This window comes from Arachis hypogaea, chromosome 16 (assembly GCF_003086295.3).
Source record: "Arachis hypogaea cultivar Tifrunner chromosome 16, arahy.Tifrunner.gnm2.J5K5, whole genome shotgun sequence".
Classification (NCBI taxonomy): domain Eukaryota; kingdom Viridiplantae; phylum Streptophyta; class Magnoliopsida; order Fabales; family Fabaceae; genus Arachis; species Arachis hypogaea.
In genome coordinates, this window is record NC_092051.1 from 148,866,987 (window position 1) to 148,894,412 (window position 27,426).

The 27,426-nt window shown below is 32.0% G+C and overlaps 2 protein-coding genes across 2 annotated transcripts; one reads left to right on the plus strand and one right to left on the minus strand.

Moving 5' to 3' along the window:
• The first annotated feature begins 1,825 nt into the window (after window positions 1-1,825).
• LOC112697804 (uncharacterized protein At4g06744-like) lies at window positions 1,826-3,784 on the plus strand. The gene has a single exon (XM_025751135.3). The coding sequence runs from the start codon at window positions 1,988-1,990 to the stop codon at window positions 3,239-3,241; it is 1,254 nt and encodes a 417-aa protein (XP_025606920.1). The 5' UTR covers window positions 1,826-1,987; the 3' UTR covers window positions 3,242-3,784.
• Window positions 3,785-26,315: 22,531 nt separating this feature from the next.
• Window positions 26,316-27,203, minus strand: LOC112805986 (uncharacterized). Its single transcript, XM_025848301.1, has one exon. It carries the CDS (start codon window positions 27,201-27,203, stop codon window positions 26,316-26,318), a length of 888 nt encoding a protein of 295 aa, XP_025704086.1.
• Window positions 27,204-27,426: the final 223 nt, after the last annotated feature.

Sequence of the window (27,426 nt, forward strand, 5' to 3'; positions counted from 1 at the left end):
GTCCACTTTGATTAGTTGAATTTTTATTGAAGGCCCATAACCCATAAGGATGCAGGTAATGTTATCTTTAAATTAGTGTGAAAAAAAAATATTTTGAAATTATAGAGGACTACCACCTATATTTTAATTATTTTCTTAGAAAAGTGATAATGCTACTTTTTCTTATAAGATTTTGTTCAAATCACTCTTTATCTATTTATCACTGTGAAAAGAGAAATATTTATTATGAGGATACTTTCAATATAACATATAATAGAGAAGCGTGTTCTTTAATAATTTTATGTTATTACCTTAGGAAAATAAGGATTGATCGAGCGAGGACACTTGCATAGTGATATACAGTGTGGTGTCCAGTTTATGGTTTTCTAGCCACTAATGGTTAATTATTTTTTTATTATATATTTTAATACTCTTATATTATCAATAACCAAAGTGTTGTTATTGAACACAGCTAAAAACAAGGTGTTATTTGTCACCTAGAAAAAACAAGTGTTTCTTTTACTATACCCAAACCTTTATATATATAATATAGGAAATATTTCAAGGGCACCGAAGAGTATCGGTGCACCAATTATTTTAACTGTTGATTTTAATCAATATATTATATATATTTTTTATAATTCAGATCAACGGTTAAAACAACTGAAATACCGATACTCCCAATACACTTGAAATGTTTTCTATAATATATATATCCTTTTATAAAAACAAAAGTGATTTTGAACCGAAAGTAGTGATAGAACATTGTTTAATGTTTAGATAAGGATCAATTTCAGAAACAAAAATTTTAATTAATATGACGTGTGTGTGACGAGATACTGGAAAGTAGAACAATAGTAGTGGCTATAGCCTTATTGGACCAAAGTTAACAGTGAATTAATTATATTTTAAGTTTGAGTATTTTCAAATTTAATTATGGAATTCATTTTTATGTATCAACACACTATTTAATGTAAAATAATATTCTATATCTAAGTCTTTTTATTAATTAAATTTAATTAAATTGATCTATTATAACAAGAATTAATTACGATTAATATTATTTCAAATTTTATTATTTAATTTAAGTAGACTTGATTTATAAAAAAATTTAGATGCGTAGTATTACTTTTTCATGTATTATTATATTATAAAAATGGACAAAATTTAAATTTATTATTTAAAAAATTATTTAAACGTATGATGAATAATTTTGTAAGAATTTTTATACGATTAATTATATCAAAATCAAACTCTTTAATTGTGATTGCTCATAAATTTAATTTATCTAATCAGTCAATTGTATGTATGCTTAAAAAAAATACTAAATAGTCAAAACCATATGTAAATATATATTGAAGATAATTTTGTTTAAATATCAAAGTTTTTATAAAAAATTGTGACGTTTGTAACACTATCTTTTTATGTGCAATAATCTATATCCATAATTCATTTTCTTTTCTCCAAACAATATATAAATATAAAGTTAGTCCCTTTTCTCCAAACACTATATAAATATACAAATTTAGTCCGAATCATGTTACGTATTAATATTTAAAAAATATATATACTAACAAATTAGTTATTTAGCCAATAAGCAATAGCTCAAATAGCATAATTTTTCATACTCAATTAAGAGGTTGCGGATTCGAGTCTCTATATCTTCGGTAAAAAAAAAAAACAAATTAGTTATTTATATAGAATATATATTAAAATATAAAATAAAATTAAACAAAATATATATATACACAAATACAAAATGATTCATATAATAACTGATTTTTAGTCCGCAAGTAAAATTTTTATCCATATATACATATATGATTCTAGAAGCTTCATTTGGCATTATTATCTGTCCAATGATTTATTTGTTCATGCACACACTCACTCACACCCTAAAAGTGCTTCAATTTAAGTGTGGCCTAACTTCATTTTTTCTTTCTACCCACTTTCTTGCCCTTTAAAACTTTGAATGTTACTCACCAAATTTTAGTTAGGATCATACAACATGATGAGTATCCACTCACAAAAATTCTCAACCTCAAGAACTTTGTACAATCTCTTATTGTTAATGTCCCTTCTTTCTATTATCCACACATCAGCACTACACAACACAAAAAACAAAGGCCACGGAAACAAAAGTGTTGCCAAATCAGTTCCAATTGTAGCAGCATCATCTCCAATTTCTCCACCTCTAGTGTTTGCAGATCAAAGGCTTCAATTAGTGTATCCAGTGATCCAAAAATTCAAGTCCACCGTAACCTTAGATCCCTTAGGAGTTACAAAAACTTGGGTAGGTTCAGATATTTGTAGCTACAAAGGTTTCTATTGTGACACTCCACCATACAATAGTTCAGCCGTTGCCTTAGCCTCAATTGATTTCAACGGTTTTCAACTTGTTGCACCTACCCTTGATGGATTCATAGATCAATTACCTGATATTGCTCTGTTCCATGCAAATACCAACAATTTTAGTGGAACAATCACACCCCAGATTTCAAAATTACCTTATCTTTATGAGCTTGATCTTAGTAACAATCAATTATCAGGTCCATTTCCTCTGGCTGTTCTGGGAATGGAAACGTTAACGTTTTTGGACATTAGGTTCAATTTGTTCTCTGGGGCAGTTCCACCACAGATTTTCACACAGAATCTTCAAGTTTTGTTCATCAACAACAACATATTTAATCAGAGTTTGCCTGATAACTTAGGATCCACTCATATTTTGTTGCTAACCTTAGCAAACAACAAGTTCAATGGTCCAATTCCAACAAGTCTTCCAAAGGCTTTAGCCACACTCACTGAAGTGTTGCTATTGAACAACCAGCTAACAGGTTGTTTGCCTTATGAGATTGGTTACCTTCAAGAGGCAACGGTTTTTGACGTTGGGAATAACCAATTGACAGGTCCGTTGCCATTGTCATTGAGTTGTCTTGAGAAGGTTGAGGTTCTGAATTTTGGTGGGAATTTGTTGTATGGTATGGTGCCTGAAGTTGTGTGTGCAAGTTTGATGGGCAATTTGGTAAATTTCTCACTTTCAGATAACTATTTCAATGCTGTGGGACCCATTTGTAGGGTTTTGATTGAGAGAGGAGTTCTTGATGTTACAAAGAATTGCATTCCTGATCTTCCATTCCAGAGATCAATTCTTGAGTGTGCTCAATTCTTTGCACAACCAAGGATGTGTCCATTGATGTGGTATCATAGTTTCATCCCTTGCAAGCTTCATTTTCATAACACTCCACTTTCTTCTATACCCTAGTTAGTACTTAGATTGCATTTAATTTCCATTGCTTCATCTAAAATTGTTTGGTAATAATGAGACTATATAGAAAAAGCAAAATATTTTTAATCAAACGTGCAGTTATGTGCAGTTATTTTTACGTGAAATTGATAGTTGATAATTATTAGATAGTAATTTAATCAAATATGTCTAATTATTTAACAGTTTTCGACTATCAACTATAAATGAAGATAATTTTTTTTTTATTTGATAATATGCTTTAGATAAGATTTTCATATAATTGGTGGATTGACTTTTTGAATGTAATGGTAGACCAAAATAAGTCGACTTTTTTTATTTACATGATTTAAATTGAAAAAGAAAACATTTCCTTCAAAAATTTTTCCATGTGCTGCAAGGCGCATATAATGGGTTGCATTCTTTGTTTAATTTTTTTTTTGTTTTGTGTGTAATGATGTATAATTATTTGTACTGAACTTTGTATGGTCCATCTAATAATTTATCATATCAATGTGTGGCAAGTCATAATTACTTGAAAGTCACATACCTTTCATAGTTTCATATGCCATAATCTTCTGCTTTTATATGATTGTTATTATTGTTTTTTCCCCGGTACAGATAATGTAGCTATGAGGGTTTAATTAGATATAGTCATCAATCTTTTTAGCTATGTTTTTTTTTTTAATTATCCTAAATTTTAAATTATAAAAAAAGGTTTTTACAATTAAAAAATAAATTAAAAAATTGACAAATATTGACTAACTAAAAATTAATTATCTATACTTATTTTTTCTAAATATCAACTTTTCAAATCTCAAATTCAAAAACGTTTAACCAAGAAGAATTAATAAGATATATTACAATAATAACACCAATTACATACCCTAACCAAAATAAATTGTTGAATGAATTCAATATAATAAGTATCGAAATGTTTTAATTTCTCACGATATTTTTCAGTTTAACAAATTAAAAACTAATCCATCGCGGTATTGAGTTTTATTTAAGGATTTGTTGCTGACTAATAGACAATAGATCGTTGCTGTATATGCAAGACAGAATTCAAATTTTCGACATTTTTTTAAATAGGCTAATAAATTAACCGCTAGACCAACTTAATTTAGTTATAAGTATCCAAATGTTATGGCAGCAATAGTAATGACAATCAAGCAGTTGACAAATTAACCGTTGGATAAATTCAAAATAAATACCTCGGATATTACAAAATTAATAAGGGGTATAAGAAATTAAGAGCGGTAATTTTAAAAAGATAAAAAAATCTAAATTTATTTTTTTTAAATATTTATTAATAGTAACAATAATTAATAAATATTAAATAAAATAATTTTAGACTATTTTGACTAAATTTTTATTGTCTCTAAAATATTATCGAAAAAAAAAACTATGTCTGTCTTTCAAAACCCTAAAGTACAAGTATTACTTTTGCTATTACTATATTGAACAATATTAATATTCGAAGGTTGTTAAGATAAAGTGCTTGGACAATCTTAAATGAGGAGAAAAAATGCCAAGAAAAGGGGCTTTCTCCAAAGCATCATGAACATGGTCCTAAAATTGTTAGCTTTTTCTTATATATATTTTTTTATTTTTATTTTTTTTTATCGAGCATCACATTATCTTGTCTTTCCTTCTGAAGGCGGTGTGGCAAATGGCACCCCACACGAAAAAGAAATAATTAAGTAATTCATATATGTGTGAAAAGTTAATTAGGTGAAGATAAAATAATGTGTTGATACCCACTTAGTGATCATCATAATCAAACTACTTAGCACACACTATTTCTGATAATCTAGTTGCACATGTTCATGTCTATTCAATATCTAAATAGAAAGAGTAGTGTGGATTATTTATCATTAGAATAAGTACATATAATTAATTTTTAATTATATACTTTTTAAATTGTAAAATTAATTTTTAATCCTCATTTTTCAGAAAGTTAATTTAGAGTTACCATTTAGGATTAGAATTTAAAATTTAAAATTTTTTTTTGGTGACTCTTTAAAATTTAAAGTTTAAAATTTAGAATAAAAAATAATTTTTAAAAATTAATAATATTAATTGAAACTTTCTTATTAAGCTCTTATTATTATCAATTTATCAGTTACCACAATTTTAGTGTCTAAAGCTTTGAAATAATACAAATCTAAGCAAACGAAAAGCGTAGACAATTCAGTGTTTTTTTATATTTTGGTGCATGCATGATGATTTTATTTCTTTGGCAACCTTAACGCTTTGTTTGGATATAGGAAAGAAAATAGAAGGAAAGAAAATAAGAGGAAAGAAAATGAGAGGAAAGAAAATAAAAAAAAAAAGTAGAGTTATTTGTGTGTTGTTTGGATGAAGAGAAAATGAATGGAAAGAAAATAGAGAAAAAAATTTCTTTTGTTTGGATGAGAAGAAAAGTGAAAAAAAAAAAATCATAATGGTATAAAATTACAATAATGCCCTTATAATAAAATAAACTATAAATATTTTTATTTATTTATGCTTTATTGCATTTTATAAATATTATAAAATATTATAATTTTATAAATTATTTATCTAATACATATATAATGTTTAAATATAAATATTTATTATAATAATGTATTAAAATTATTAAAATTAAATTTATATTAATAATTATTAATAATAATAGAATTAGGAGTAGTATTGTAAATACATCAAAAGTAACATTTTTCTTCTAGTTTTTTTGCTTCTAATGGAAGGAAAATTTTTTTTATAGGATCCATACTAAAATTTTCTTTCCTTCTCATTTTTTTTGGTATCCAAACAAAAGAAAATAAAATTTTTTACTCATTTTTCTTCCACCACTTTTCTTTCCTCTTATTTTCCCTTAAACCAAACATAGTGTAAATGATTGATCAGACAAGTTGCTTTTCTTGAATTGACACAAGGAAAAAGAAAAGAAAATTAAAAGCAATAATGAAGGTAAAGGGGAGTTACAAGGCAAAATTTACTCAACTACTCCCATACAATTTGGAAGTAAATAATAAATGGGATAATAATGTGATTATTGCATGTTTGGTTTGCAGCCATGCATGGCCATGCTTTCCAGCTCAAAAAGGTTCCTTTAGATTAGAATTAGATACATTATTATTAATTTTTATAATTTAACAACAGTATGTAGCGTTAGCCTTGTCACTGGCCACTGTTCTTAATTTTGTCACATATTTAAATGTCAACAAAACGGGCAGCAATACCAAGATAAGCTAACCCTAGTGGCTGCTTATTTTATCTCCAGAAATCAATCGTGAGTCATGACACTTCCTATCTGTATATATTTTTGGAAGAATTTTTAAGTGTACTTAAAATATTATTGTTCTAATAATTTTAACAATTAATTTTAATTAAAAATATATATAATATATTAATTAAAATTAACGATTAAAAATATTAAAATATTAATATTTTAGATATATTTAAATTTTTTTATATTTTTAAGATTTTAATTAACCAAAAGTAATATTGATTGAAGTCTTTTAAAATGAATTTTTTAATTGATACAAGGAGAAAATTTGCACCCACGCACATGCATGTTTTATATAAAAAAATTGTTAGAATTATATTTAATACTCTATCTTTAGTTAGTTCCCCAATATACATTAATTTCCCTTAATTTATCCTTTTTTTTTAAATACCAAAATATATATCTGTACTGTCATTTACTTTTTACCCCTTTATTGATACATGAGAATTCGTGTGCAAAACTGCAAATGAATAGGAGTTCACTGTTAGGAAATTATTTGATCTCTTAACTTATTTGTGACAATACATATATTAATTATAATCACAAATTATGTTATTTCAAATTAAATGAGTTATATAATGATGATCTCATTTATTGTTTTAAATGCTAATGGAATAAGTCGTTATTACTTTTGATTTGGAATTAAATAAGAATAAAATTGGATATTATCTTTTGTTCTTTAGATAATTATCTTTTTTGGATTTTAGATATATTGTGCATGTTTGGGCGCTATTATTTTGTTAAAAAAAGATCTTTTTTTATTTTTTAACGGCAAATTTCTAGTAGTAAAAGTAAAAGTACTAGTAAAATAAAAAAAAAAGATCTTTTTTGAGAAGCTGTAATTTACATCTTTTTTTAAAAGATTTTTTTTCTTAAAAAAAAGATGTTTTTCATGTAATAAATGAATAAAAAAGTACTTTTATATTATTATACCCAAATATAATTGATAGATAAAAAGACCTTTTTACATGAGATATCCAAACATAAAATTACTTTTACTTCTTTATAAGATCTTTTAAAAAAAGATAACTCGAAAAAAGATCTTTTTTTAAAAGCTCACCCAAACAAGCCCATTATCTTTTGGGCCTAAGATACTATTTTATTTGGGCTTTAGGGTTTAGTGGGTGCCATACTCAAATATAAATAGACCTTCAGGATTTCGGTCCCCAATATACCAAAGCCGTCTTTGTTGCTCTTTTCTCATCAAAAGAGTTGTAGTTCAGCCTCCTAGGAATACAGAAGACTTTGGTTGAAAAAGATCGAAAAAACTACAAAATCTAAATTCTTCTATCAATTTTTTACTCTTACGAATAAAAGTACACTTCCGCATTATATTATATTTTTGGTGATTTAATATGGATGATTTAGAATATTAAAATTAATTTATTCCAACATTGACGTGCATTAATGAAGAAAATGAGGCATATGCAAATTAAGAGGGTCATACAAAAAAAAGGAGGAAGCCATGACAGTGAGGCGGTCAACAGCGCTCTTAGGGCGCAGATGACGGAGCATCCGATCGTCTCTGGTTCTTCAACTCGATTCTTAAGATTTTTGAGTACGTCGGTAAACTTCTTTGATATTCTTGAGATTTCGGATACCCTTATGAAGTCGTGGCAAATTCTTTACTCTGCCTTGATCTGTGTATTTTTTTTTTGTTAATTTTTTTATATGTTGTGTTTTTCTGTCAACGTAAAATCACTCTTAGTATATAATAAAAAAGGGTTAACCATCAAAATTTCTCTCAAATTATTCAAACGCTCATAAAAATACATTTAAATTTTACTATCGACAAAAATGTCTTCAAATAATTTAAAAACACAACAATAATATTCAACAATAAATATATATTTTCAAAAAATACCTTAAAGATTGAATTTTGATGTGATTTTTTACAAGAATTATTACAAAAATAAGATATTATACATAAAAATTGGTGATTTTTCGTTAAGTATATATTTTTCTATAAATTTTTTTGTTAACAACTAATAATACTTTTAAAAAATCACAAAACAATATATACGTAACAAAAAATCACCAAATTTTAAGAATAATATCTCATTTTTATAATCATGCTTGCAAAAAATTACATCAAAATTCAATCTCTAATGTATTTTTTGAGAAATACATATTTAATGTTAATTTTTTTGCAAGATTATCTAACATTAAATATGTATTTCTCAAAAAATATATTAGAGATTGAATTTTGATGTAATTTTTTGAAAGTATGATTAAAAAAAAAGATATTATTATCTTTAAAATTTGGTGATTTTTCGTTGAGTATATATTTTTTTTGTAATTTTTTTGTTAACAACTAATAATACTTTTAAAAAATCACAAAAAAATATATACTTAGAAAAAAATCACCAAATTTTAAGAATAATAATATCTCATTTTTTAATTATGCTTGTAAAAAATCACATTCAAATTCAATCTCTAAGGTATTTTTTAAAAATATATATTTACTGTTGGGTATTCTTGTTGTGTTTTAAAATTATTTGAATGCATTTTTGTCGATAGTAAAATTCAGGTGCATTTTTGTCAGTGTTTGAATAATTCGAGGGCGTTTTTAGTGGTTAACCCAATAAAAAATTTCTAAAATTAAGTCATTGTTGTTGCGAATATATTTGAGAAGGTCCTTTTATATTTTCATTAGTACCATTTATTATAAATGCATTATCTTTATTAGTGATTTTATTAAGCATCTTAGGCTTAGTTTGGTAAAGTTTTTACTTTTTAAAAGTTGTATATTTATGTTTGGTAAATCAAATTAGAAATTGCTTTTAATAAACACAAGCAACAACAATTGCATTTAGTAAAATAGCTTTTAAAATTTAAAAATACTATAATAGACATAAATGCATGTATTAAATTTAAAAATTAGTTAACATATAAAGTTATATTAGACTTTTGAATTTTAAAAAACACAAGCCATCTTTAAAAAGCTCTATCTTAGGTGCCTTTAAAAGTACCTCATCTTTTAAAAACTGCAAGTACAAGCACATGATCTTTTTTATTTACCAAACATAAAATGAGGAGTTTAAGCTTTTAAAAAGTACAAGCACCTCTTCGAAAAGTTTTACCAAATCAAGCCTTATGTAGTGTTAGTGTTTCTGATTTCATTGTAGAAAAGAATTATATATGCATTAAAAAAAATTATGTCCGCTGTACTTATCTCTCTAATTTTTTATTTACTAATTTGCCTGTTATGGGCTTTTTTACTAAAATGCGCATGAAAATTTCTTTAATTCCTAAAATGCGCATATGTGAAAACATTTCTCAAAATGCGCCGTGCCACATGGCAGGCACGAAATGGAATGACCATTTCACTTAGGACAGGCACGAAATGGTAAAACTATTTTATTTACCATTTCAAGTTTGTCAGCAGCGAAATGGACAGACCAAATCAGAGACAACAGATACGAATTGGGCATACGGCAGTGGTGAAAACCATTTTAAGTTTGTCAACAACCATTTTAATAATATTATTTAATTTATTATTTAATAATAAATTAAAATTTTTAATTATAATTCATGCATATAATGAATTTTCTATTTATGTTTGTTAAAAGTTGAGTCCGAATTGCAAGTCAAAGTACAGTACAGTATATCATAGAGTACGTAGTGAGTGCTAAATCATATAAGTTAAGACTATTTTTTTTTCTTTTCATCCCTTCTAAAGTATACTTTTTTTTTATCTTAAAAATCACTTCATTCTTAATTTTTGTAAGTAAATTGTATGAATGCTAAAAAATATATACTCTATTTACTCTTAATCTTTCTTTGAGTGACTTAATCCAGTATAAATAAACATCTTTCGTACTATCACAAATTGTTAAAAAAAATTATAACCACTTTTCTTATAATTATCATAAAAATGGAAGAATTTTTGATATGGTTAATTATGAGTCATTTTTTCTTACAATTTTATAGAGAAAAAAATAAAAGTAATACATAATTAATTTAATAAATGAAAAAAGTTATAACCAAGAATAGCCAAGAAAGCAATCATGAACACAACAAACCACAAAGAAAAATACAAGAGAAACACACCGATTCGTGCCTGCTATATATGAACACAACAACCATAAGTAAAATGGCCCATTTCGTGTGTGTCTGCATTGAGTTGGTCTATTTCGTGTGCTTCATATATGAATTCCACTGTTTCGTGTGTGTCATAGGTGAGGTCTCTTATCTCGTGCCTACAGGAGACCTGCTACAGAAGATATAGCCCGTGTCAGATTCAATACACTATTTCGTGTTCACTATGCTTGACTTGCTGCCTAAAATCATTTCGTAGCTGACTCAAGCAAAATGGTCGTGCGTATTTGAGGAGGAAAATCAAACCGTACGTATATTGAGAATTAAAAGCTTTTTTATGCGCATTTTAATAAAAAAGCCCGTGTTATGTCCATGTGTTCAGTTTAACTAGTGTAGATTAATTGAACAAGCCTTAATAATGAATTTTGTGTGAAAACTATTAATGTCTAATGTGAATGAATGCCTTAAATCATTTTCTTATTCTCGCTGGGTGTCATTCTGGTATTCACGCTCTTTGCGAGAAGCCATTTAGAAACAATTTCAGCCTTTATCTCGCTACATGAAAGATGCTTTGCTTTCAATTTTAAAAATGTTATATTAAATCTTCTCATAGGCAAGAAAGTTCTAGTAGTAATTGAAAAAGTCTAGCCACCATACATGAGTACAATACCTTTTAGCCTCGTCTTGAGCTATAACTCTAACATTATTTCTATATTAATATTTTTTTGTCACAAAAATGACTATCAATAAACTCAAATTCTATGCCATAAGAACCATGTGATTCCCAAAAGAGTTATAGAGAGGATTAGAGGAATTTTAGAGTATTTATCTATTTTTGTCTTTAAATAATTTTGGATCAGATATTTTAATTTTTAATTAAAATTAATTATTTGATTAATTTCTAATAATTAATTTTGTCAGTCATTTAGGTTCTTTATTCCGTCAATTCTAACGGGAAACAAAACGGTCCCTGACAACTCTAACCGAGGACAAAATGGTCTATCTCCCTTTTATTTGAAAACGACGCCGTTCTCTCCCGATTTCTATCGTATCTTGATTAACCCTGACATTTATACTCTCATTCTTCACTTTTATAGTCTTCTTCTCCGTCTTCTACTTCCTCCTCTTCATCTCCAAAAACAAGCCATGGTGTAATTGCCATGTGTGTCGCACCTACCTCAATATGTCATGGACCACACGCTTCCCAAATTTCTGTAACTGGTACACATCTACCTTCTCCGCACTTCACCCACTAGAAGCATCTACCTCTACGTCTTCAATAATAGCATCACCTCCAATCCCAACAACGTCCACCACATCCTCAATAACAAGTTCCACAACTACTCCAAGGGCACGCATTTCTCTACTCTACGACAAGCAATATAGATTGTTGGACATTAGGACATCATGAGAAGATTCTCCTTCAACATCATATGCAAATTCTCATTTGGAATGGACTTCGAGTGCTTCATTCCTTCTCTCCTGGAGTCAAAGCTGGCAGGAAATTTCGATCTCGCATCCAAGCTATCAATACAGCGAGCGATGTCGCCTTCGCCGCTCATATGAAAACTGAAGTAATTATTGAACATTGGTTCGGAGAAGAAGCTGAAATAAGCGATCAGAATGGTGGACAATGTGCCCATGGAGATGATATAGCAGAGGAGGAGGGAGATGGCGACAACGAAAACGACGGGTTTTAACAAATCGGACCTGCTGTCTAGATTCATGAGATTCATCGAAGACGACAAGTACTTGAAAGACATAGTCATTAATTTTCTGAGTATGAATTGGTTGAGAACAAGTTAAGAATTTTTCTTCTTGTGAACATTGAAATTGCAGAGTGTGCATTGTGTAGCTTGAAGTTGCAGTGCTAGACTGTTAAGGTTATGCAACGTATAATGGAAATTGGAGAAAAACAGTGTCGTTTCTAATTAAAGAGGGTCAGGGACCATTTTGTCCCTCGTTAGAGTTGCCAGAGACCATTTTCAAATTTTTTGGTAACAAAATATTTTCAGCCATAATTAACCAAAATTTTCCATAATTTACATCACTTAATAATAGTTTTATTTTTTAACCCAATCTCTCATCATTCCATTTATCATATTCTTATCAACTCCACTTATTAATAATATTATTAATATCATATTTCTTACTATTAGGCATTCTTATAATCAATACTTAATATTCTCTTTTATAATTTAATTTTTATATTTAAGAATATAAGAATAATAATAATAATAATAATAATAATAATAATAATAATAATAATAATAATAATAATAATAATAATAATGGACGGCAATGATAATATATATTAATTAAGTTAATTGCACTTGATTCTTTGTTTTCTTTAAGGCATTTAATATCAATCAATAGAGATACAAAAAAATCATTAATTCTTTGTTTTCTTTAAAGCATTTAATTACACCTAATTCTTTGTAATATATACCTTCCATTAATTCAATTACAATTATTTAAAAATCATGACTCTAATACCATTACAAGCACAATAGTGTATAAGCTAATGAATTTTACAAGAAGTCATGTTTATCATTGCAAATACTATGGCATTTGAATTCGACTTTAATACGGTACCTATGGTAGAAGGTGCTGATGAAGAATTTGAACAACGGACTCACCCAACGAAGTTGTTGTCAGTCAACCAATTTTCAAGAATATGAAAAACCACACTAGCTTTGATGAGGTATGGTAATAAACTGATTTTTTTTTTGTACTTTTATGTGCATTTATAATTATATTGTACTAACTAAGTTCATACACATAACATTCATACGTTCGTATATATAACATCCATAATTACATACAACTAATATCTAAAAATTAAATTCATTTTTATTAGATATTACGTCTATACACATATCATTTTTTAGTTATTGCATAAGTAACTATAAAGTTAACACAGATGTTTTTAAATTTTATCATAATTGAATTTAAAAATATCAAATTCTTAAATTAATTTATTCAATTGATAAATTTACTCATAACATCTATAATTATTATGTACTCATAATATTCATAATTTCATGGGCAAGTTACTTAAATAAATAAATTTGAGAAAAGCTTTACTCAAATGTGCAAAACTGGATATGGTTACCCGTATGTGCAAAAACTGATTATTATGTAAACCGTGGCAACCCACCACGGTTTCACATTGTTCATAAACCGTGGTGAGTCAAGGCGGATTATGAAGGAGAATTTTTGAACGTAAACCGTGGCAGGTCACCACGGTTTACTCAGGATTGCTGGCGTGCATAAACCGTGGTGAGTCACCACGGTTTATGAAGAGATGGCGAAACACATAAACCCCTATGGGTCACCACGGTTTATGTGTGTGTGTCTATATAAGTAATCCGTGGAAGGTTAGGACGGATCACTTGTTGAATCACAAAAAAAGGAAATTGTTGTTGTGTTGAGAGGAAATTTTGGAGGCTTGAGGGGGAAGTGGGTGATGGAACCAATGGAGGATGAGAATCGTTTGTACCGACTAAACGGCGTCGCTCACGTGGCAGGATATATCGACCAAGAGGTAAGTTATTGTTATTATTATTGTTATCAAAATTCATAGTAATATAACAATTGATATTATTAGGAATATTGTTAGTGAAAATATTTTACTATGTTTATTTGTGTTGTTATTCTGATTAATGTTATTTACATAAATATTGATATTATTATGGTTACTGTGAATCAAAATGTGAGGCATTCATTACTATTGTCTACTGATTAATGCATATTTTATTATGCTGATTTATCTTGTAAGTCTGGTTAATAGTATTTTTCTAAAATATTTTGTTATAATTGTAAATATTTTATTGAATAATATTTTTTATCCTGTTTTTATACCGTTATAATCAGTGCTTAGTATTCGTAGCTTAACTCTGTATTACACACTAAGAGAATATGTTACCCACCTTGTGCAGCCTAGTAGGGTTATTAGCGCCGTTAGGAGGCAGCAGAATATGCCCTTACATGACCGGATTATACCGTATCTAGAGACTGCCGGCTTGTATCATCTGGCTAGGCTAAACAGTCAGTGGTTCTGGGTTGATGAGTCTCTCCTTAGCGCATTTATTGAGCGGTGGCGTCCGGAGACCCACACGTTCCATATGCCGTTTGGTGAGTGCACCATTACTTTACAGGATGTTGCGTATCAGCTGGGTTTGCCGATTGATGGTGTGCCCGTTAGTGGGTGCTTGACTGAGTTTGAGAATCTTATGGAACACGGTAGACCAGCATGGGTGTGGTTTCACGAGTTGTTCGGGGAGTTACCTCCACAGAGTAAAATTAAGCAGATGACAGTGTGCTACACATGGTTCCACGAGAGGTTCCGGGTTCTCCCTGCAGATGCTACTGATGAGACCGTGCGTGTATACGCACGCGCTTATATCCTGATGCTGTTGTCGTCTCAGCTCTTTGCGGACAAGAACGCAAACAGGGTCCACCTTCGCTGGTTGCCTTATTTGGCATCGTTGGACGACTTGGGCAGATATAGCTGGGGCTCCGCTGCACTAGCCTGGTTGTATAGGTGTCTTTGTCGTGGTACAAACAGGAACGTCGTTAACTTGGCTGGGCCTCTACAACTACTACAGTCTTGGATTTTCTGGAGGTTTCCCACTATGAGGCCCACTGGTTTTGACCGGTTCGGCTTTCCTCTTGCTTCCAGGTATGGTTTAGTATGTTCTGTTAATAAATTGTAAATACATCATGTGTTATGGTTTGTTTTGACATCATCTCAATTAATTTTTTAGGTGGGCTGAGTTTGTGCCGAGGAACGATGCAGGGGCACAGAGATTACTTTCTGCACGCCTTGCACTGGATAGGCTGCGTGTCCACGATGTGAGTCATTTATTTATTACTGATAGATGTACTAGTTTTGCTTAAATGTCACTGTCTCAGCAAACTCGTACTTATTATATGCAGTTTGTGTGGGAGCCTTATTCTTCTGTTGATGTTGGTACTGTCATTCATCCGGAGATACTAGCTGACGAGCATCGACGCCTATGGACGACCGTCACTAGCCTCATATATTTTGCTGCGATCGAGTGGCACCAGGTCGATAGGGTTCTACCCCAGTTCGGCGGTGTTCAGCATCTCCCGCAGCCAGCTCTGAACATAGATTGGCTACACGCGAAGGATGGCAGGGGTGGGGACCGGTGGTTTCCTTCATATTATCGGGAGTGGCACCAGCATTGGGAGGACAGGCTTCAGTCAGTCATATGGGTTGATCGAGTCCTCGACCCTGGTCCATCATCAGACTACTTGGATTGGTGGTGCCGTGTGGCGCACAGGTTCCTATCCCCAGATGTAGCATTTCAGGATCCGAGGCCGATTGTGTTGACTGAGGAGGCGCGTCACAGAGGGTCGTCACAGGCACCTCCTAGAGTGCACGTTTATGACAGACCAGATAACAGACGAGTCGATCGGCGTCGCCGTATAGGGACCCGGACCACTGATCGCGAGTGGAGGGAGTTTGCCGAGCGTTTGGAGGAGGACGTTCCTGCAGCTGAGCCTGGGGATGCAGTGGACTACCGCGTTCCTCGACGTAGAGGCAGACGGGCAGCTGCGCGGCCTAACCGTCGAGGTGCGCCTGACAGAGCACCATCCGAGCAGGGAGACAGCAGCCATCACGTGACCGATCAGGAGGTAGTTGGATCAGCATCAGCTATGGATCAGCCGACGTTCGAGGTGGGTACTAGCTCTCAGCTGTTTGGGAACGTTAGCCCACATGCATTTGCTCAGTTTACTACCGCGGCAGTTGGGATGGACATTGATGATCATGTTACTGAGTCCGAGTTCTACATGGACATAGCAGACATGCTTAGGGATGACTATAGGCCACAGATGCCTGCGGAGCATGCCCAGTTTGCTGATCAGCAGCCCAGGAGTGACGATGTTCAGGCTCAGTTGCCAGTTGACCTCAACGAGCCTGCAGGTTCTCCGTTTGACCCATGGTTTGCTTTAGGAGGGACACCTGCATCTGCTTTCAGTGCCGCTCCCGCACAACCCTCAGTAGCAGCGCCAGATCACAGACCCAGGCGTGTGAGGCGTCCTCCATTGTGTGGCACCGGAGGTCACCTGATTGGCCAGCTTGACGATGCTGACAGTGACACCATTGAGGATTCTGATTAGTTATGTTGTATGTTCATATCTGTTAGGGACTTTGTTATTTTATGAATTGAGCTTGCTACTTAGTTTTTATGACTTTCAGTCTTATGTTAAATGTTATTGGTCTTTTGACGAATCCTATTGACTGGTTTCAGCTTATTTCATATGTAGAGCAACGGTTTATATTATAATGCACAAAAGGAACCACACATTACTAGGTAAAATAACAGGAATTTATTCATCTGAATTTTTTGCATTTCATAAAACTCTTGACAATCACAGACCTAACCAACAATAAATTACTAACATTACATAGACGCTTACGCAACTAAAACATGTTGGACTGCATAATACACGACATGAGATCTACGCATCCCCTCCACCACTCTGTCTTCGCTGGGGGCAGCTCCTCCGCGTATGCCCAGGCTGACGGCATAGCCCACATCGCTTCGGCTGGTCCACCTGAGACTGATCCATACTACCACGGATCCTAGTTGCCTTTGGACGACCTTCCTTTGCACGCCGCATATTAGGGTCAGGAATGATGGTAGGCCCAGCGTATGGAGGCCATAGTCCTTCAGGGATAGGTGGGAGAAACCCCTGCTTGTAAACGTTGAACACTTCACTCATACGATACACCTCGTGAACATATGACGCCCAGTTTAGCCGAGAGTAGGCGCAACACGCGATGGCATGGCAACAAGGATAATGCAGCGCCTGAAAGTGGCCACAATCGCATTGGTGATCTTTAAGAGAAACTCTATAACTACCCAGGGAGAAGTTGCCGGTTGGTGTTGTCTCCGCGACGGTGTACTCGGACTGCTGCCTGTCATATAATGTCACAGTGAAGCACCTAGAGTCTCTTACGTTCCGATCAATGGCCTTGACCAAGGCCTGACAGAATTCATGCCCAGATCCGACTTGTGCCTCTGCTGTCTGTCCCCGTACCACAAATAGCTGAGCTAGCCTCCCGTAGGTTGACTTAACCAACGATGTGACCGGTAGGTTGCGAGTTCCCTTCAAGACGGAGTTCACACATTCACTGATGTTTGTGGTCATGTGCCCGAACCGACGACCACCATCCTGATGTTGGGTCCATTTGTCATACTCCATCCGGTTGGCCCAGTCACACATTGCTGGATTCTCAGTCCGCATGATGTCAAACCAGTAGTAAAACTCAGCCTCAGTCTTTGCGTAGGCAGCATTCACCAACATCCTCCTTGAGTCCTTACCTTTGAACGTTAGGGCGAAATTCGCTGCTACATGCCTAACACAGTAGGCCCGGAAAGCCCGAGGAGGCAGCCACCCAGTCTCAGGTGCCTCAAGCGCTGCCTTGATCCCATTATGCCTGTCAGAGATAACAAGGATACCCTCCTGAGGAGTCACATGCTCTCGGAGATTGGTCAAGAAGAATGACCACGACTCTGCATTTTCCCCCTCCACAAGGGCAAATGCTATCGGGAGGATGTTCGAGTTTCCATCCTGAGCGATCGCCAACAGAAGCGTCCCTCCATACTTCCCATACAAATGGGTACCATCAATACTGACGAGGGGCTTGCAATGCCGGAATGCCTCGACACAGGGTGGAAATGTCCAGAATAGCCGGTGAAAGTACTCCGTGGACTCATCAACCCCACCACCAACTCGAACAGGAGACGTCTTCAGCACCGTGATTGTTCCCGGCATTGTCGCCTGGATCCCTAGGATCCAACGTGGCAACTCCGCGTAAGACTCTTCCCAATCTCCATATATTTGTGCCACTGCCTTCTGCTTAGCCATCCAAACCTTCCTGTAACTAGGCCTGAAACCGTAATCAGCTTCTGTCGCTTGTTGAAGTACCTTTACCGTAACCGCAGCATCTGCCCTAACCATAGGAAGAACCCTCGCACAGATAACGTGGTAATCCAGCTGACGGTGATCACTTGAAATAGAAGTTGCGAGGCATGTGTGTGGCCCGTTGTACCTCCTAACCTCCCAAGTACCTTTTCGTGCACGAAGCGCTACACGAATCAACCAAGTACAACCCTTGCCGAAATCCTTACATTTTCCATGATACTTCAAATGATCCGATTCAATGACTCTGTACTCAACACCTCGCCGGATGCTATAATCTTTTACACTCAGGACAGCTTCATCCTTACTCTGGAATGATTGGCCAATCTGAAATTCTGCAGAAGATCCCCCCACTCTGTTACCATTGTCTTCCTGTTGACCAAGGGCTTCCAAGTTTAGTGTCGAGAAGTGTGGAGGCTGCTGATGAGAACCGGAACTTGATGGCCGATGCTGCGGATGTGGATCGCCACCGGTGTGATCGTCGCTGTCACCATCAATATCAACAGGCTCCTGCTCAGACTCATCGTCACGCATTGCATTCTCTACTTGATCAGGTACACCATAATCTTCAATATAAGGTACGAGGCCGCCACCGGTGTCCACAACGTGGGAAGGCTCAACGACTACTGCATTCTCCAAAGGTATAGAACCAACAACCTCCGTTCGGGCTAAATCGACCGCAAACGAAGGTGATTGAACCGGCGGAAGAACCGGTCTGACCGCAGGCATCGAACTAGATGCACCAACCGCAGAACCTGGGCAAGGAACTGGGGCGGATGCCCCGGAACTATCGACACCAACCTCCAGCTTCGCGAACAACTCATGGATTCTGATCTCGGGAAAACTCCTTACACAGTAGAACAGAACCCTTATATCTTCATCAGCTTTAACCGCAAATGTTTTATACTGAACACCGGTCGATACAACCGCCATGGGAATCTTGTAGAATAATTTCTTCACCCACTTGCTACCCAAAACTCCCAGCTTCTCCAAGATGCTGTTCTTCAGATCTGACAAAGTCATCAACGAACTAATAAAAATACTTAGTGGTTCTTTGTCGGTAAACTTCACACCGTGGCTTTTACTTTTTTTTATTTTCCCAGAGCAATGCACTAGGGCAAGAAAACTCTCTTCCTCACTAGCCATTGTGACAATGATCTCTTATGAGCTAGAATCACTTGCATATATATAGATTTCCAGTGATAGTAAACCGTGGTGACCCATAGGGGTTTATGTGTTTCGCCATCTCTTCATAAACCGTGGTGACTCACCACGGTTTATGCACGCCAGCAATCCTGAGTAAACCGTGGTGACCTGCCACGGTTTACGTTCAAAAATTCTCCTTCATAATCCGCCTTGACTCACCACGGTTTATGAACAATGTGAAACCGTGGTGGGTTGCCACGGTTTACATAATAATCAGTTTTTGCACATACGGGTAACCATATCCAGTTTTGCACATTTGAGTAAAGCTTTTCTCAAATTTATTTATTTAAGTAACTTGCCCTAATTTCATACATATAATGTTTATAATTAATAAATTTTTATAATTAATATTATCAAATTTTAAATTATATGTCTTATTATATTTTTTAAATTAACTCATATGTGCATAATAGATTATGATTTTAATTATTTTAATATTTTATTTAATATTCATATGTATATTTATTTATTGATTTTAATATGACGAGTTAATAATTATTTTTAAAAATTTATTTTTTATTTTTTTATAGTCTATATGTAAAATATAAGTTGTATAGTAGAAATTGTTAAAAAATTTTAATTTAATTTCCATAATTTTTGCAGAGAGTTATTACATTTTAATGGATATTAATGTGATTGAGAGATATTAAGAATTTGATTTGGGAAAAACTGAAATTAATTTTAGAAAGAACATTAATGACTCCAAACATGTAGCAAAATAGTAAGTAATAAGAAAAATAAGTGATAAAAAAGTGTATATCACTTACTTATAAAGAAAATGAAAATTTTTATATAATATTTTTATATTATAATTATTCTTTGACTATCTAACATCACCCTAATTCAATCAATTAATTAAAAAATCAGCCAACAATTGGTAACGTAATGTTACTTCCTCTTCAACATATATAAGGGCTTCCTTCTCTTTTGTGCCGCACTCTTTTTTCTCTTTTCTTCTTAGTTCTTACTCTCTCCTTTTTCATTTGCGATCAAAATTTCTAATATTCATGCATCTTTTTTAATAAGAGTAAAACAACATCTATTCCAATTAATACATCTAATCCTCTTTAATTTTTATTGACATCTTCAATTTATATTTGATCCATGAGATTTTAATTAGGTTAACAATGATGTTGTTTAAGTAATTCATGAGATAGTGATCATCTTTCGGATCAGCTTATTATTTGATTTGGTCATTTGGAATAAATTCTATTAAAAAAAATTAGAAAAAGAAAATTTAATATTAATGTGAAAACACCCATTTTTTACAAAAAAAATAAGAATAAAAGTAATATTATAAATTTAAGTTTTTTATGAGCTAAGTGCAACTAAATTAAATAATAAGATTTAAAATAATATTAGTCATAACTGATTTTTATTATGTTAGACCAATTTAATTAGACTTAGTTAACTAAAAAAAATTTGAATGTATATTATTATTCTAAAAATAAACCTATTGCTGTGAGTTAGAGTAACACAACTTTTGTAAACATTTTCATGTTTGAAATAAGACTGAATAGTAATTTAAGCCTTTTGATTGGTTGAAAAAATAAAAAATCTACTTCTAAAATCATACATTAAGGTCCTGTATGTGATATTAGATTTATTGAAACCCTCTAAAATTTTGAAATCTTAAATATAAAATTATCTTTAATAATTTGTTGGTTAGATAATTTAAAAAATAATTAATATTTTACAAATTACAATATTATAATACAATTGTAAAAAGTATTATCATACTATATATATATTTGTCGGATTTGTCACTATATATATATAATCCTAAAAATAACATTTAAAATCACTCTAAAAAATGACCTTCAATAAATAGTTTTAATTAAAAGTTATCTTATTGTTAAAAAAATTTAATTGAGATAGCAATTAATCACTTCAATATAAATACCTTAAAATTTGAAATATATCACATTACATATTGTGATAAAAAATATACATAAAAATTTGACAAGATCGCTAATAATATTAAAATAGTATTTGATAGGATTAATTTCACCTTATTCTAATAATTTTTATTTCACATAAAAATTGAAAATAATAAGAGCAAATATAACAATTGTTTTGAAGCCGGATATTTCACATTAATTATGAAAAATTTAAATAGGAACCACACCAAAGAATTGAAATGATTCCTATATACTCTTTTATTGGAACCAATGAGTAATAGTTTAAATGGCATAATCTCCCTATACTCAATTAAGAAGTTGCGGATTTGAATCTCCTATCTTTGGTAAAAAAAAAAAAAAAATACTCTTTCATTGGCATTGATACATTCTCTATGCAAGAATTTTAAAACGCCAGCTGTAGAGTAAATTTTAATTTTGGAGAGTTTGTAAATTTTAATTTTTTAAAATGTTTAAAATTTCAAACTTATTCTCCGATTCGTGAACTTTAAAAAATTTATCTATCGATTTATGAATTTTAATTTTTTTAATTTTTAAATGAATCTAATTTATAATTATCTCCATATTAAATTAAAACACATCACTTTTCTATATTTGAGAATAATATAATAATAATTTTCATATAAAAAAAATTAGCCACAAAAAAATTATTACATATTTGTGAGAAGAATTAATTTACTTAGTACATAGATAAATTACTTAATTAACTTTTTTTTTGTTATATTAATGTTTCAATCTGATTACTTAATATTTTTTTTAATAACTTCTAATTTAAGATAGATAATACATACTTAATTGATAATTTTTAAAGAAAAGAGCAATATATTTTAACAAATATTATTATTTAAATTTAAATTATCCTTTATTACAAAACAATTACCTAAAATGCTTCACAACTTTCATTTAAAAAATTTACAAATTTGATAGATATCAGTGTTTATATATAAAAGTATATTAATTAAAATCGCAAAGTAGCAATAAAATCTTTTTAAAAAATTTAAGGCATTTTTTTATTACACGCTATTTAATCTTTTCAAAATATAGAACATTAATATAACAAAAAAATATTAATTAAGTAATTTATCTATATACTAAGTAAATTAATTTTTCTTACAAATATGTAATAAATTTTTTGTGGCTAATTTTTTTATATAAAAATTATTATTGTATTATTCTCAGTTATGAAAAAGTGATATGTTTTAAAAGTTGAAAATTATAGATGTCCCATTTTTATAACAAAAAATCATGAAAATTAATATCCCACACTAAATTCATGTTAATACAAAATGAATGAGGCTTCAAAAAGAAAAGGACTTGAAAAAAGTTGAGTTTAAATACAAATCATTACAATTGCATTTTATTGATTGACCATACAAAGATAATTAATGCATTTATTCACTAAAATATTTAAAGAAAAAAAAAACAGGATCCAAGTAGATTTTACAAATATCTCACAAAAAAAAATGAAAAAAAATAGTAAACTAAGTGTCACATATTTTTTGTCTAATAAATTTCAATAAGTATTAATCTGCTCTGTATAGATTAAGTTTCAATTCTTGTTTATAAATTTCTTTCTTTTATCCTTATTAAGTGTAACTTAAAGGAATCAAGTAAAAAAAAAATTATGTCAACTCTCCCTAAATTTTTTCACAACTTCATATTTGATTAGATTAAAATGTAAATTTAAATTGACGTAGTACATATGCAATTTAAAATAAAAAGTTAAATCGATACGATCCAAATAATAATAGATTATAAATGTGTCTTGTTTGCAGATATATGGTTAAAGTTAGAAACTGATTTAACGAGCAAACAAAATAACAATAAATGTGAAAAAATATTTTATTTATATAAAAAATTCTCAATTTAAATATATGAATAATATTACACATAAAGCAATCATACCTGGATATATGTAACGTATCAAGATATCTAATTTCTAAACCAAAATAAGTATATAATCATATAATAAATGAATTCAAATAAAACATTTACTGTACTCCAAGGGTTTGATATTCAGTTACAAACCTTGATGTTTGTCCAAAGTTGACGGCGTTGTATGGACGCGTCAAGCTCAATTTTGTTGTTAGGACGGGTATTGGGTTTGATATGGAACTCGTTCCTTCTTCATTACTAATCCTACTGAAAAATGTTAAAAATTATCAGATGATTAAAAGAAGGTAAAAATTCAGGTACAGTTAATTTTGTGTAAAATTGATAACGGAAAATATTAGATAAAAATTTAGTCAAATCAGTCAAATTATTTAACGTTTTTCAACTATCAACTTAACGTGTAAAAGCAGCTATATCCTATTGTTATATGAATCGGAAAACATGCATGAAGTGCAACAATTCAGTTTTACCGATAACAAGGGAGATTGAAGGTACAAGAAAATAAAAACTAATCATAAACGAAACAAAGAAGGAAAGAAAACTAATACTTGAGTTTTCGGTAAAAATTCTGGCTTAGCTGATGCTATTTGTAATCCTCCTTTAGCAGTGAAACTTTGAAAGGACTTGAAACAAAATTCTTCTTTAAAAATAAACTCTCGTACACAGGAAAGAGAATTAGGGTTTGTTTGGATAAATTTTTAAAAAATATTTTTTTGAGTGATTTTTTTAAATTTTTTATAAAAAAGTAAAAACAATTTTTAAAATTTTTTTTTATTCATCAATTATATTTAAATCTAACAGCATCAAAATATTTTTTATTTATTTTTATGTGAAAAATATTTTTTAAAATATTTTAAAAAAAAAATGTAAATGATAACTTTTTTAAAAATATATATTTTTTCTAGTGTTTTTATTTTTATGATTAAAATTTGTTAAACATACTAAAATTAAAAAAAACTTTTTTATTGTAAAAAATATTTTTTTAATAATTTAATGAGACCCAAACAAATTCTTAGTCTAATTTTTTTATGTCAATTTAATTTTCAAACTTATCTTATTCTATTTTAAATAAAATAATTTAAAAGTCTATCTTAACTTACTCAAATTTAAAACTCATTTGTAATTTTGAAAGAAATCTCCAACAAATAAACTTTGATGCTATTTTAAATTTAAAAAAATCCACAGGTGAGACAACAATTAGGTTGATTTATAAGGTTGCAAAACTTACAAGAAAAGCCATTCAGAGTGAGAAGAAATTGTGGAGAATCAAACCAGCCACCGACACTAATAAAACCACATTAAAAGTTAGTTATTGATCGACCATGGCAGTTAATTTAATTCAATTCAACGGGAATATCAATCATGAATCAATCTTCTCAAACTATAATAAGCTTAGCTTGTAAATCTATTGAGATGGTTTATCATAGAACGTCAATCTTATATCTCCAAAAAGTCATCTAAACACATAATGATGATTAAATTATTGTATAAAATTTTTTACACACATCAAAGTTAATTAAATCAACCAATAATGTTGTTTCAGATTTATTAATTACATTTCAATTAAGAGGACTTTAGATATAAACAAAGAAAGAAAGAAACTTTGATGGGTCATTATATACAAGAAGCTTATAATACGTAGAGCAGACCAAAAAAAAAAAAAAAGAATTGAAGAAAGGAAATAAAAAAGAAAATTAGCTTTGATTGGGTTATCTAAATATGAGATTATATTAAAAATAACGGTTACGTTATATTATAAAGTATATATTAGAACTACTTTCATTTTTTCAGTTCCGAGGTTCCTCTTCTTCTAGGTAATTGGTCTGCTTGTTTTGTCTATGGCGAGCTTGTGGTAGATTATATTTGGATATATTTCCGACATATCTGCTGGTATCTATGCGAATAAGTCAGCGTTGTCTCGGAACACTTCTATTAACTTTGCTCTCTCCTCTCCTTCTAATACTCGGCCGATATAGGTAAATTGTTTGGCCTTTGTTATCAGAAGAATCTTCTGGAGTTCGTCTATTGGCTGGGATCTTTCCTGGAAGTCCTCCCTAGGGTCCAATTCCGCGAGGGTCAATACCTCAGATGTGGCGTGAATTGTTTTTGTCCCCTGGTTAGCCCTTGGTTGAATGCTGGTTTTCTTCAGGCTGGCGTTGTAACATTGTCGAATTTGTTGTCGGTCTAAATATACTGTTGCTAATTTGTTGTTTTGTACTTGAAACTTAACACACAAGTGTAATGTAGATACTACCGCTTTGAAGTTATTCAGGGCGGGCCTTCCGAAAATAATATTATAAGGACTATAACAGTCAACTATGAGGTATTGGACGTCAATAGTTTTTGCTAATGGGGGGTTGCCCATGGTTGTTTTTAGCCATATGTGTCCTTTTATTGGGACCCTTTCTCCGGAGAATCCAACCAATTCTCCTGATGAGGGTTGCATGGTTTTTTCAGATAGTTGCATTTTTATAAAGGTTGAAAAGAATAATACATCAGCACTACTACCTGGATCCAGAAGGACCTTTCTTACCAATAACTCTCCTGTTTGGATGGAGATCACCACTGGGTCGTCGAGGTTTGGGCCCGTTGAGGGTAGGTCGTCTTGATTAAAGGTTATCTCTGGCTCCGTTGTGTTGTGTTTTGTTGCAGGTATTATTCCTTCGATTGCCAACATTGCTCGATAACTTCTTTTCCGGGCCGAGCTTGTTTCGCCTCCTCCTGCGTATCCTCCTGATATGCAGTTTATAATCCCTCTAGGGGTATCTGTTGTTGTCCATTTTCCTTTTTCTTTCCCCGTTGATCATTTTTCTAGCTCTTTTTTGGTTTCCCTACTTTTCCATCCTTTGACACATTTGTCTAGGAGTCCTTGCCGAGCTAGCCTCTCCAACAAGTCTTTGGCTATTACGCATTCGTCTGTTATGTGTCCGTACTTCTGGTGGAAGGCACAGTGCTTGCTTCTATCCATGAATAGTTGATCTTGATAACTTCCTGCTCTAGCAGGAGGTTTGACTATCTTGGCGTTGAGGATCTCCTTGATTATGTTCTCCCTTTTTGTATTGAATCTGGTGTAGGTATCGAACTTTGGTGTGAGCTTGAAGGGTTTCTTTTGCTCTTTCTTGCTCGGCGGTTTGAATGTCCTCTCTTCTTCTCTTCTTGTCGGCTGTTTATCCGTTTTTTGGGCTTCTCGTAGTTCCTCGATCTCCATCTGGCCTGCAGCCCTCTCCCGAAATTTCTCCAACGACTTGGATTTGGTTATTGCAATTGTTTCTCTGAACTTCCCAGGTCTGAGGCCGGTCTTAAGCGCGTGCAGGTGGACTTTGGGGTCCAAATCTGGAATCTCCATGGTGGCCTCGGCAAATCGGGTTAAGTAGTCTTTAAGGCTTTCATGTTGTCCTTGCTTGATCGTCCCGAAGTAGTCTGATCCATGGACGTATATCCTTGAGGCGGCGAAATAGTCAATAAAAGACCTCGCCAAATCCTCGAAGGATGAAATTGATCTTGCAGATAATTTAGAGAACCAAAGTAAAGCAGCACCATCAAGGTAAGTGGGAAAAGATCGACAAAGTATATGTTCATTATTAGCGCTGTTAAAGAACATCATGGACTGAAATTTTTTTATGTGAGCTCGGGAGTCACCAATCCCCTTATAAGGTTCTAGGGAGTTAGGCAACACGAACATCTTCGGCATCTTGAAGTTTGTAATTTCTTCGGAGAAGGGGTTGTCTAGCGTCAACTTTCCCTTTGGCGGGGTGATACTCAAAGGGTCTGAGTTTCCTAGGGCTGAGCTTTTAGAGCTACCTTCCTCGTGCTTTCCTGCATTATTCTGTGTGGAAAGCTCAGCAAGTCTTCGGACTTCTGACTAGAGTTCGGCCATCTGGGCCAGAAGTTTGACTTGGTTGAATGGTTGAGCT